The following is a 13,076-nucleotide window of genomic DNA, read 5'->3' as shown; positions in this document are numbered from 1 at the left end:
AGTTAAGGCCATCAGTTTTTTGTTGTTGTTTTTAAATATTTTATTGTGTTTTTGGTGAAAGCTTACACAAAAAATTAGGTTCTCATTTAACAATTTCTATACATATTGTTCAGTGACATTGGTTACATTCTTCACAATATATCAGCATTCTCATTATTTCCATTTTGGTTGTTCTGTTCCCATTAATCTAGCTTCTCTGTCCCCTCTTGCCTTCTCACTTTTGGCCTAGGGTAAATGTTAACCATTTGGTTTTATCTAGATGATTATTTTGAGGAGCACAGTACTCATAGGTGACAGGATTTATTTTATGGGCCAATCTGTCACTTGGCTGAAAGATGACCTCTGGGAGTGGTTTGAGTTCTAAGTTTAAAGAGTATCTCAGGGCAATAGTCTCAGGTGTTCATCTAGTCTCTACCGATCCAGTAAGCCTTTTTTTAGGATTTTGAGTTTTGTTCTACATATTTCTTCCATTCTATCCAGCACCATCTATTGAGAACCTGGTTGGAACCATCAGTAGTGGTAGCTGGGCACCATCTAGTTCTTCAGGTCTCAAGGTAGGTGATGTCACTGTTCATGTAGACTGTTGGTTCTGCAGACTAGTTTCTTCTCTGAGTCTTTGGTTTCCTTCTTTCTCTTTAGCTACAGACAAGTAGAGACCAATAGCTGTATTTTAGATAAGGCAATCAGTTTTTAAAATGAAGTCAGCTGATCAGCTAGCTTTCTGGTCTATTCTATGGCTACTGTGGGGGCAGTGGTGGTTCAGTGGTAGAGTTCTTGCCTCGTATGCAGGAGACCTCAGTTTGATTTCCAGCCAATGCACCTCAAGCACAGCCACCACTCATTTGTCAGTAGAGGCTTGCATGTTGCTATGATGCTGAACAGGTTTTAATGGAGTGTCCAAGCTAAGAGTAGGAAGAAAGTCCTGTGGATCTACTTCCAAAAATCAGCCAGTGCAGACCCAGTGGATCACAGTGGTCTTAGCCTGTTGTGCATGGGTCACCATGAGTGGGGGCTGACTCCATAGCAGTTAACAATGAGGACTACTGTATCTTCAGGAGGTTTCTCAGCCCACATTCAGGAGTCCTAAGAGCCAGACCACCAGCCTCTCCAGGCCCAGCGATGACTATATTTCTCATCACTCTGCCTGTTCTTTCACTGATCTTAATTCCTCTAGTCTATTATCCCCTTCTCCCATCCTACATGCCTCAGGTACTAATGATGTCCAGGCATCTTCATAACCTAGAACCCCACTAACTCATACAGTTCCTTTGTGCAAATTAGCAAAAGGTGAGGTCCCTGGGGAAGGCTTCTCTGTGGAAGGGCACACAGCTTGTGAGTGGAGAAGCCTGGATCTCAGCCCCCACATCCCATGTCTATGAGGAGCCTGTGTGCAGGTACAACCTGTGATGGCCATATCTCACATGTACCTCTTGACACCAAATCTCCTTCCAAACTCTTTCAAGTTTCTGTTCTCATGGAAGCTGGGTGGGGAAAGAGAGCCATCCTTTAGTAATTATTAATATTAGCATAAGTTTTACTTTGCAAAGCATGTCTACCTCTGTGGCAGGGATTAACGTCAGAGCGAAAGGGCTGGAAGGGACAGATGATGAAACTGAGGCCCAGAGAAGTAACCGGCCAGAGGTCAGGAGGCTAGAACAGTCCCAAGACTTCTTGCTCACTGCCACCCCAAGGTTCTTCCCCCTTGGACAAAGGTCAGCAGCTTCTTTAGCCTGTTGGTCACCAGTGGGAAGCCTGAATTACTCAGATTATTACAAATTCTGTTTGATTTTGTAATGAATTCCAAGCAAAATGTGAAGAGCATTTCAGTCCGTCTGATACCAGTTGTCCATCTGCCCATCTCCTGGCAGCAGGGCCTGGCATGGAGTGGGAAAAGCATGGGAAGGTGTTAAATGTCTGGATACTGAGTGACTCAAGCAAGCTCTTCCCTTTCCTGTGACCCTGAAAACCAAACCAAACCCATGGCAGTCAAGTCAGTTGACCCATGATGTCCTGTGTATTACACAGTAGAACTGTGCTCCATAGAGTTTTCTTGGAGCAGATCACCAGGCCTTTCTTCCAAGGCACTGCTGGGGAGGGTTCAAACCATTAGCCTTTAGGTTAGTAGTTGAGCGTAAACTATTTGCACTACTCTGAGGGGCCTGGAATCAATGATCTTAAAGCTTCCTTCAAGCCTGCCTGGCAGCGCTGTGTGATTGTCACCCTGTCCCCTCTGTCTGGCTCCACTGACTTCCTTGCCTATGTTGGTTTTGGCTGACCCCTCACCAGGCTCTTCTCTCTTATACTCTCCAAAAGCATCACATCACACCACCTACCTGAATCCTTGGTTCATTTGGCCCTATCTTCAAGTCTTTCAGGTCCAAGCTATTAAAATCACCCATGATTAGGAGTCCAGAGAGTGTTGGGCCCTGGGCACCCACCCCCTTCTCCTCACTGACCTCCATCTCTCCCCCACCCTGCTCCAGCAGAAAGCCCTATCTTCGGATCGGGGATCGCCATGACTGAAGTTGGTTGGTGGAAGCTGACCTTCCTCCGAAAAAAGAAATCCACTCCCAAGGTGCTGTATGCGATCCCAGACACCTATGCCCAAACGGACGGGGGCACGGAGCCCCCAAGGCCCGAGGGCGGCAGCCCCACCAGCGACTTTAACACCCGCCTTGAGAAGATTGTGGACAAGAGCACAAAAGGCAAGCATGTCAAAGTCTCCAACTCAGGCCGGTTCAAGGAGAAGAAAAAAGTTCGCGCCACCCTGGCAGAGAACCCTGACCTCTTTGATGACAGGGAGGACGAAGGACAGTGAAGGGGACCGCGGAGGATGCTAGTGCCCTCGCTCCCTGACATCAGCAGGGTCAGGGACCAGAGCAGGCCACGCTGGTCTCTTTGGCCACAGCGGACACCGTGGGGTAATGTAATTGATGGCCAACCCAAAACCAAACCCAGTGCTGTCGAGTCGATTCCGACTCATAGCGACCCTACAGGACAGAGTGGAACTGCCCCATAGAGTTTCCAAGGAGCGCCTGGTGGATTCGAACTGCTGACCCTTTGGTTAGCAGCCGTAGCACTTAACCACTACACCACCAGGGTTTCCAAATGATGGCCACTGGTGAGAAAATGTCTGGCTTTAGGTTTATATTTATGTATCCAGCTTTATTTAAGGCCCTGGGGACCTCAAAGTCCTCCCATTCTCCTCCAGTCACATACAGAAGGCACTCCGGTTCAAGGATAGAAACTTCCACCCTGGAAAGACAGTCTGCCACAAAGCCCCGGTGGTGCCAGCGGGCAGGTGGCATGTCAAAGAACTGAGAGAGAAGGCCAGACAGACCCCCGACCCCTACACCCGCCCCCCAGGCCCAGGGTCAAATGTGAGTGTCTTTCTCCACCTTGGAACGACTCTGAGGAGAGCACATTTTCCAGAAGCCACGTGATGGGGAGTTGGTTTCCTTGGAACCAGAGGCGGAGACTGAGACACTGAACTTGAGCTCACCTCCCAACACAAGTGGTAAACTTCCTGGAACTTTGCTGCCAGGTGTGGAGGGGGAAGATGACCCTGGCACTCTATGGGGCCACAGAAGGCCAGATTAGTTGACTCTATGAATTCCTGCTTTGGCCACCACTTATGCAGGTGCCAAGCTACCTGCCCTCAAAGGGAGGTCCCACTGGACCAAGGGTCCTAACGGGGGAGGCAGCAGGAGAGCTAAAAGCTGCCCGTTTTCGCCTCTTGGACCCCTACTAGTATTTAAGACAGATCAGCACCAGAGACGAGTCCTGGAGCTGTGAATTTTGTTTAAAAAATTCATCATAGGTCTTTGTAATAAACAATGCTACAAAAGCAGGGAACGTGTGTGCTCTTGTCCTGCATTTACCGAGGTGACTGGTTTTCATGTCTTTATCTCCCTTCATGTAAACGTGGAACTTTGTGCTGAAACTCTTCCTTGCAGGCACCAGGAAGGGTGTGAGAATGTAGGAACTGAGTCCCTGGTTCCCCCTCAAGCCAGCCTTAGCATCCCGGGGCTGAGCTGAGGGAGAGCAAAGAGCTAGTCACACTTCAGTGGTCACTTCCTTCTTGCCACAGAGAGGCGAGCAGGGGGCCCAAAAGAGTGGGGCAGGCCTTTGGTGACTGACCTCAAAGTTTGGCTTGGGATTAGGATTCATGTTCTCATTCCACTCCTTAGTACCTGAGCGATCTTGAGAATATTTTTTAAAAATTTCCTCTGAGTCTTGGATTCTTCCTTAAACCCTCTCCTACCTTGAGTCGATTCCGACTCATAGGAACCCTAAAGGACGGAGTGGCACTGCCCCTAGAGTTTCCATGGCTATAAATATTTACAGAAGAGGCTGCCACATCTTTTTCCCACAGAGTAACTTTTAGGTTTGAACTGCCGACCTTTTCGTTAGCAGCCAAACACTTTAACCACTGTGCCACCAGGTCTCCCTTAAAAGGGGGCTGCAATAATACCTACTTCACAAGGAGGCGTCAGTAATAAGCCACTGGCCCAAACATAAGTGCTCAGTTAAATATAGATTTCCTTTCTCCTTCCTTTATTAAGACACTCCAGCATACCCCATAGCTTCAGTTTAAGAAGAGAGCTTTCTCTACGATGTCATCAGCTGCTGTCAAGTCAGCCCCTGACTCAGGGCGACCCCATGCACTATGGAACCAAATGCTGCCCATTTCTGCATTATCCCCATGATCGGCTGCAGATCAGACAGTTGTGATCCACAGGACTTTTCATTGGCTGGTTTTCAGAAGTAAATTGCCAGGCCTTTCTTCCAAGGTCCAGTTTTTTCTTAATCCACAGCAGCTACAATTGGAAAAAAATTGTCCAAATCTCAGGAGTTTGTGACAGGAACAGGGAGAGACCAAGGTGGCCAGCTAAGCAATGTGGTCCTGTAGCTTCCAGGTCAGCTCTTTGCATGCTGCTGGGCCACCCCACCCCACCCCAGAGAGCTGTTGCTCAGAAATTACCAAAACAAACAGAACTATACAAGGGGTCTTTGTTAGGTAGTGTCACCCAGGCCAAGGGGAACTCTGAGGATGAGTTAGGGAGACCAGGAGGGGAAGGGAGGGAAGGCAGGATTAGGTCTGCTGCCTTCCCCAAGGCCTCTTCCCTCATCCTTCCCCACCACCTGGAACTTCCTAGGGACCTACATTACCAATCCTTGGAGCTCAGGCTTTCCCCACAGCCCTGGCCTACGTTAACAGTTAACATCTAGAGAGCACTTACGTAGGCCAAGCCCTGTGGCAAGCAGTTCATAAGGTTCCTCTTTTAATCCCTGCACCACCCCTGAGACAGGTGTTACCATTATCCCTATTTCCCAGGAAAGTTAGCTGAGGCTCAGGAAGGTTAAGTCACTTGCCCCAGGTCAGGTGCTCACAGTGACAGCTGTGACTGAAGCCAGAGCTGATCTGCACAGGTAACCACTATACCACACAGTCCCTTCTCACTCTTGATTTTTGTCTGCTCAGGGGAAGGGAAACTGAAGCTCAGAACAAAGGAACACAGTGGTCTCTTGCAGAAGGGGAGGTGGGAATGAGGGCAATGTCTGGGCCACTGGAGGGCGCTGTGTAGATTCTGGAACCAATGGGAAAAGCCAACCAGCTTCAGGGCTGGGTGTCCTGAGACTCCAGCCTGTGGGAACCTCCAACTTCAACCCACCTTGTGGTTCTCTGGCACTGGGAGGTGGGGAAAGAGGATAGGCCCGGGGCCACCAGCATTGCCACCTGTCCCTGTGATATCACGGACACCATTGCTCCTCTTAGGTGACAGGGTCCATGGCCCCTCAACAGCCCCAAAGTGATCTCCACAGAAATCTCCAAGGGAAACTCCACTTAAATCCCTAAGCTGAGGGCAGCGGAGGGGGGAGGCTACTAAAAGCCAAAGGAGGGCTGGCTGCCTGAGGAGTCAGAGTGAGGCAGCTGCAGGATTTCAGGAGGAGGAGGAACTGAGAGTGCAAATATGTGCATGAGCTGGGAGAGGCTACAGGTTATCGACCACAGTTTCACTGGGACGCGGCCCAAGGTGGGGGGAGGGGGGAGCAGGCTGCCGCCAGAACTGGCCTTTGTGGCCCAGAAGGGACCAATCCTGGGCGGCTAGCTCCCCCTGCTGGAGGCCCAACCTTCCCCAGGAGGAAAGGGGAAGTGGGAGGAGACTCACATTCCCCAATTCCCCTCCTTCGGGCAAGACCAGGACAGGCTCAGTGTTAAAATCACGCACAGTTGACAGGCTTTTATTACATATTCGGGATTGACTATTTGCTGGAAAATCTGAAAGGTGCAGCTGAGACCAGGATCAAAGCTGGGGGGGATACACAGCCCCCAAGAACACAGGTAGGGTGCTGAACGTCTCCAAGCGTGTGCGCGCCGCACACACACGCATACATGGACTCCTAAAACTTATGGCACAAGGACACAAAGGACAAGGCAGTGAAGGGCATCCTGGCACCCTCTCCTGAAGGTGGCCACGAGGTTAATGTTGTGCCTCCCTGCACTCAGGTTTAGGGGGGATCAACACAGGAGAGGCTGCCCTTGGAGGAACCCAGTCAGTAAGAGATGCTAAACCCCACGCCCATTACAGTCAAATGAAGTACAGTTGACAGAGTAGCAAGTTCACTGCCAAAAAGTGCAAATACTAGTCAGTTCTCTGATCCCGGCTTAGTCACAGCAAACATTTGCCAGCCTGGCTCCTCTCCACAGCAGCACACCTCTCCTCCAGGCTGTCCCTGGTCACCAGGTGTGTGCTCAAGGAAAGCAAATACATTTCAGCAGAGGCCTCAGCCCAGGTTATTAAAGACTCACAGGCTGTGATGGGGGAGGTTGTTGTCTAGAGGCTGAGGCCAGTGCAGACGGTCACCTGGGGGCCTTGTGGAAATGGAGAACAGAGTTCAGGGAGTCTGGGGTGAGCCCGAGGGTCTACACCTCTAACTGGTTCTGGGGAATGCTGGTGCTGTTGGCCCATGGCCCACACTGTGACTAGCAAGGATCTAGACCACGGGTCTCAATCTTGGCTCCACAAGAACTCCTTGGGGATTCTAGTCTGGAATGCACCCATGCGGTAGACCAGGCTAGTTAAAACATCTCTGAAGGGGGGAACCAGGCAGCAGGACTTTTAAGGCTCCCCAGGTGAGTCCATTGTGGTTGAAAACCACAGGTCTAGGTGGTCAGCATGGGTAGAAGTGGGGAGTGGGGGAAGGGGGGTTGTGAGTAGTCTGAAAGGCATAATTTCTACAATAATTTAATTTTATGCTAGGAAAAGGAGCCCTGGTGGCGCAACGGTTAAGCACTCAGCTGCTAACCGAAAAGTCAGGGGTTTGAGCCCACCAGCTGCTCCACAGGAGAAAGACCTGGCAATCTGCTTCCATAAAGATTACAGCCTAGAAGACCCTATGAGGCAGTTCTACTCTGCCACATGGGGTCACTGCAAGTCGGAATTGACTCGACAGCATCTAACAACAGGAAAATGATGTATGTATGTGTCAAAAAAAAAAAACAAACCCACATATATACAGATTTTATAAACAAACAGGAAAAATGAAGATTGATTAAAATCTTCTCAGCCTGCAGAGCACCCAGCACATGAATCCCTGCTACCAATTGCTAACTGGGATTGCATACTCCTAGTTACAAGAAACTTATCACCTAACAAGCAGCCCACTCCCTCTTGGGCACTCTGATTGTTTAAAATCTGCCCCCATATTGAGATGAAACCAGCTTCCCTGCAACTCCCATTCATGGAGCCTCTGGATTAAAAAATTAATCTGTGCTTCAAATAATGGAAGGCAGTAATCATAGGGCACATGCCACTAAAATATCCTATCAGTCAATGTATTAGTTAAGGCTTTTAGCTGCAAGCAACAGAAATCAATTCCAGCTTTCTTAAGCCAAAAACCGAATATGAGGGATAGTGTGGCGCTGTGAGGCAGAAGGAGAAACTGTACAGCCCAGACCTGGGAAGCAGGGGGCTAGGGCATCTTGGGGGAATCCCAACAGCTACAACCAGAGACCTGTTGCTTCTTGGCTGCCGTCAATGGATTGACTATGAAGACTCCTGTCCTCTGGGCCTCTCCATTCCAAATTTCAAATTGTTGACAAGAAAATCTGACTGGTGAGATTGGCTCAGGTGCCTACACTGGAACCAATCAGCTCTGGCTAGTATGACCCATCACATGGTAACAGGCAGGGCTGCTGGGGGCCCACCAGGTGTTACCAGAGAAGCGAATCATACCACCTGTTACCCCAAGAGGGAGCTATTAGAATAAATCCTCATCAAGGTGAAGAAAACTAATTATGGGATTATTGCCCATTTGTGATTTTCTATGCCACTGTTACACTCTACTGGCCAGGTAATTGAGAGAACTGGGAGGACAAACTCTGGAGAGCCCTAATACAAAGGTGGGGAGGGAAATGGGTTGACTTTAGAGGTGGCTGGCTCCCCATCCCACACTGTCTTGTAGCACCTTGCCCCAGTTCCAGCCGTGCAGGCAGACTCCGGAGTTAAGGTGCAAGTCTCTCATACAGCCAATCCTCCTCCCCACGGTGGGTCATGGATCCCAAAGGGCAATCTCCTGCCGGTAGTCGCCGGAAGACAATCCTGTCGTGCAGGCGGTTGGTTTGGCCTTGCCAGAACTCCATCACCTGCGGGCACAGGACGTAGCCACCCCTATAAGGAAGAATAGAGGTTTCAGTCTCTGAGGATTTTTCTAGTCAGGTCACTCTCCCCCTTCCACCCCAGGGCCCCTTGAGGGAAGTTGCTGGAATGCCTTTGACCAGGGTTGCAGTGGGGGACTGATTTGTAATTCCTTGGACAGGGCAGCTTCAAGCAAATTGGGTGGGTGTGGGGGGTGGGGGGCGGTCCTGGTGGTCCTTTCCAGATGATCCCAAGGCATCACTCACCAGTACTTTGGCTTAGGCACCTCTTGTTCCTGGTAGAGCCGCTCTAGTTCCTCATTCTTCTTTCTCAGATACTAACCAGGAGGAGGAGACGGGGGAAGGGCCAGCTCCAGTCAATGAGCCATTGAATGACCACTTACTGAGCATGTGCCCTGGGCCAGGTGTTGACCAGGAGCTGGGGACATAGGTGAGCAAGACCGACTGGCCTCCTGGAGCACACAGTCCAACGGGAGGTCAGACAGTAATGGAAGCTTATTTCTCTACCCCACCTCCCCCAGGGAGATCATACTTTTCTCTTTGCTGGAGAGACAGGCCTCCAGCAGTCACTGGGGGAGGAGCCAAGGCCCTAGCCCCCCGCCCCTGGAGGACTGTGGATGAGCCCCACTTACCTCCCTATCGGGGATCACAGAGCTCTGGTGGCTGACCACAGCCCCAATCTGGCTGCTCTTGGGGCGGGAGTGGAAGTAGCGCTCGGCCTCCTCCTCGGGCAGCTTTTTCACAGGTCCCTCCACTCGCACCTGCTCAGGGATGATCCTAGCTAGATGGGGTTCAGTGTCGCCTGCCCTCCCTGCCAACACATGCCCCATGCCTCTCTGTTCTTCTTATCAACTGCCCTTCTCCTCCTGGCTCCACCCAGACCAGTGACTGAGAGCTGCTTCTGGGAGGCAGGGAGTCCCTGGGTGATGCAAACAGTTAATGTGCTCAGCTGCTAACACAAAGTTTGGAGGTTTGAGTTTATCTAGAGATGCCTTGGAAAAAAGGCCTGGCAACCTACTTCCAAAAAATCAGCCATCGAAAACCCTACCGAGCACAGTTCTACCCTGACACACATGGGGCCGCAGGAGTCGGCATCAACTGCAAATGCTTAACTGGTGTTCTGACAGGCCAAGTGCCCCAGGCCTAGGCAAGATGCTTGCCCATCCTGGGACCCCTCACTGGGCTCATCCATAAACTCAGGCCCCTCCTTACCCAGCCCACCCCAGGCTGTCCAGGAAAGCACTCACTCACCTGACGGTTAAGAGGCTCCCAGTAGAAGACAAGGGAAGCAAAGGGATTAGAGTCCTGGAAATGGAAGAGAAGCCATAGACAGTTATCAGGACAGGAGGAAGACAACTCTGGCATGCAGGGCAGAAGGTAGGAATCTGCAGGGTGCAGGCCCACAGCAGGTTCATTTACTGTAGCATCTCATTTAAACCCTCAGAGCAGGCCTACTTTTACAGATGTGGAGACAGGCTCAGAGAGAGTATATAACGTGCCCAAGTTCACAGAGCAAGTGGTAGAGCTGGGTTTAAAACTCAAGCCAGCCTGGCTCCAAAGTGAGGCTTTGCCATTTCTCTCACCCTTGGGTATATGAGTCCTGAGGAACACCTGTTTGGCTGGCATGGCCTCTGGGAGGGCTTCTAATTTTGGATTCAGTCACTGAATGCATACTAAGGGCCAACTCTGTGCCCGATATCAGGATACATGTTAAGGATACAGCAGAGATAAGACCCGTGCAGCCTCTGCACCTACAGGGCTTACTTTTTACCAGGGGGGACAAACATGAACCATAATCACATAAATAAATGTACAGTTACAAACCATGAAAACAGAAAGTTACAAGTTACAATGGACAGCAAACAGCATGAGGGACTGATTCAGTGTAGGAATCAAGGAGTTAATAAGGTAAACAGATAAAAGAGGAGGAGGGTAGGAATGATTAGAAAGAGAATTCATTTATGGCAAAGAGAACAGCAAGTGCAAAGGCCCTGAGGCGGGAAGGAAGGAGTCTGAAGCACTGGAAGCAAATGGGGGTCGAGAGGATGGGTGGCTGTTGAGGAGGCAAGGACCGGACCATGCAGACCTTGGCAAGGATTTACCAGCTCTTTTCCTTTTCGACTCTCATAGTTGGTGAAGAAGTGGAAGCCATCCTTGCCAAAACCCTTCAGCAGCAGCATGCGGGCAGAGGGCTTTCCATCCCTAGAGGTACAGAGCAAAGCACTATTTCAATGCTCTCACTACTGCTTTCACCCTGGACAGGATGTCTGAGCATCCCCTACAGCTATATCCTGCTTATTTTGCACTGTCTGGGCACTCAGGCTTTCAGTCAGCTCTACCCACCCCACTTGTCCCTGGGAAATTGTCCTAAAGGTACAAGTATGCCACTACTTCCTGGGTCCCTAAGGGCAGGGAGCAACAATAATGCAATCAGCTCACAGTTTTTGATCAGGGAAGGTGTAGTCACATCAGGTCCTCTATGCAAACCTCTGGGATCACCCAGGGATATAGTATAAGTTCCCTGTCTGCAAAGGCCTTACCCTTTCGTGAGGCAGGCACAAAAGAGGCTAATGCCTGAGATGTCTCAAGGGGTTGACGAATTAATTACATGGCACGCACTGCGGCACTCTGTCAAGTTTCAAGGGAGGGAGAGAGCTTCATGGAGAGGACTCAGGAGTAGATCTCGAAGGACAGATGGGAATTGAGTAGGTGGGTAGATGACGGAGGCAGGGGTGTGTGGGGGGTGGGGAGTATCAAGGGCAGAAATGAGCAAAGCACTGAAATGGAATTTAGTGCCCTGGGTGCATAACGGTTATGTTTGGCTACTAACCAAAAGGTTGGCGGTTTGAACCCACCCAGTGTCTCCGTGAGAGAAAAGATCTGGCGATCTGTTCCCATAAAGATTACAGCCTAGAAAACCTTATGGGGCAGTTCTATTCTGTCACATGGGTTGCTGAGTTGAAACACCTAAAACCACAACCTAAAAACAACCGTCTTCAGTTTAGAGGTAAGAACACTGAGGCCCAGAGAGGACAAGTGGCTTGTCTGAGGTCACACAGCATGTGAGCAACTGAGCTGGCACCATGAAGTTGGCATTCATCAACTTGAGAGCTTCATAAATTCCCTACTTCATCTACACTCACCCACAGAAGGACCTGGGGCACACCTACCTGGTGCAGGTGGCCAGACACATGGCATTGGCTTCTCCTATGTCAGGGCACTGAACGGCCTCCTGGAACCAGGCAGCAAACTGCTTCATGGGGTCCAGGGAGGTCAGGTGAACCTCCTCAAATGCCTGAGGTGGAGATTTTTATTCTTATTTCATTTAACAAACACTTATAGCACTTGCTGAGTACCTGGCACTGTTGTAAGCACTTTTCAAATATTAACTTACTTAGTCCTCATAACAAAAAAACAGCCCCATTTTACAGGTGAGGTAACTGAGGCAGAGAGAGATCCAATAACATGTCTGGTCATACAGCTAGTGAGAGATGAATCAGGGTTTCATCTCATGGTTATCTGTCTATCAGAATCACCTGGGGAGCCTCAAAAAATAAAAGAGATTCCTGGGCTCCACCCCCATAGACTCTCATTCAGCAGGCTTGAGGTTTATTGAAAAACTGCATTTTTAAGAAGGATTTCAGGAGGTACTAACAACCTAGTCAGATTTAGTCACCCTGGTTCTGGGCTCTAAGCCCAAAACAGTTCTCTTGGTTCCTGTCTTGAGGAGGGAAGTGTAAAAGAACTTCTCCAAGTGGTCTGCAGAAGGACCTGAAGGCAGTAACAGCTAAGAGCTTTCTCCTCTCCTCCTAGAGAAGTTATTCCCCCTCCCCCATATTCTACTTATTTTATTTATCAAATATTTATAAAGTGCTTAACACGGCTCAAAGCACTTTACACATATCTAAGTACGTAACAACCCTATGAGGTACGTACCATTTTACAGATAACGAAACTGAGGCTCAGGGAAGTTAAATAAATTGTTCAAGGTGACACCAAGGTTCAAACCCAGACAGGCTCCAGAGTTCGTGCCCTTATCCACTATGTCCTGCTGCCTCCTGAGCCCACCTGCATCCATGTTTCCCCAGAACCTCCTCACCACTGCTTTTTAAACCCTCATGATCCACCGGGGCGACCCCCAAATCTCTTTGCCCCGACGGGGTGATCCCAGAAACCCCGTGAGGTTCCTCCAAAACTGCGCGTATCCCGGTAGATGACTCTGGGACCTCCTCTAAGGCCCCCGCCCCGATGACCGCACCTCTCGGTCCCCGCGGTAATTCTTGCGCATCGGTCCCAGGTCCATGACAGCACCACACCTGCACAGGCGACGGAGGTAGCCCAGCCACTCGGCCCCGTCGCCCGAACGTCACGGCGACGCCCGAACGTCACGGCGACGCCCGCTAACCCACACGTC

General features: G+C 50.2%; 2 protein-coding genes across 3 annotated transcripts; one reads left to right on the top strand and one right to left on the bottom strand.

The window, feature by feature from the left end:
- Positions 1 to 2,515: 2,515 nt before the first annotated feature.
- Positions 2,516 to 2,874, top strand: PRR15L (proline rich 15 like). The gene has a single exon (XM_064270325.1). It carries the CDS (start codon positions 2,516 to 2,518, stop codon positions 2,816 to 2,818), a length of 303 nt encoding a protein of 100 aa, XP_064126395.1. The 3' UTR covers positions 2,819 to 2,874.
- Positions 2,875 to 6,219: 3,345 nt separating this feature from the next.
- On the bottom strand, positions 6,220 to 13,076 carry PNPO (pyridoxamine 5'-phosphate oxidase). Of its 2 annotated transcripts, none has more exons than XM_023553624.2 (7): positions 12,979 to 13,076; positions 11,833 to 11,957; positions 10,765 to 10,864; positions 9,914 to 9,967; positions 9,295 to 9,423; positions 8,909 to 8,979; positions 6,220 to 8,675 (listed from the first exon to the last, which is right to left on the bottom strand). In XM_023553624.2, the coding sequence occupies exons 2-7, from the start codon at positions 11,919 to 11,921 to the stop codon at positions 8,510 to 8,512; spliced, it is 609 nt and encodes a 202-aa protein (XP_023409392.1). In that variant the 5' UTR covers positions 11,922 to 11,957; positions 12,979 to 13,076; the 3' UTR covers positions 6,220 to 8,509. The 2 variants fall into 2 exon arrangements, with proteins under 2 accessions (XP_023409392.1, XP_010592673.1); XM_010594371.3 differs by having other exon boundaries at positions 12,921 to 13,061.

This window comes from Loxodonta africana, chromosome 18, assembly GCF_030014295.1.
Source record: "Loxodonta africana isolate mLoxAfr1 chromosome 18, mLoxAfr1.hap2, whole genome shotgun sequence".
Lineage (NCBI taxonomy): Eukaryota > Metazoa > Chordata > Mammalia > Proboscidea > Elephantidae > Loxodonta > Loxodonta africana.
The sequence above is the reverse complement of the archived record's forward strand: the minus strand, read 5'-3'. Positions and strand labels throughout refer to the sequence as shown.

Coding starts and splice junctions, on each gene's coding strand:
- PNPO (XM_010594371.3), bottom strand. CDS start 12,965: ATGGACCTGGGACCGATGCGCAAGAATTACCGCGGGGACCGAGAG. Junction 10,865..11,832: donor TGTCTGGCCACCTGCACCAG/GTAGGTGTGCCC, acceptor CTGTACCTCTAG/GGATGGAAAGCCCTCTGCCC. Junction 9,424..9,913: donor GGGAGCCTCTTAACCGTCAG/GTGAGTGAGTGC, acceptor ATCCCTGAGCAG/GTGCGAGTGGAGGGACCTGT.
- PRR15L (XM_064270325.1), top strand. CDS start 2,516: ATGACTGAAGTTGGTTGGTGGAAGCTGACCTTCCTCCGAAAAAAGAAA.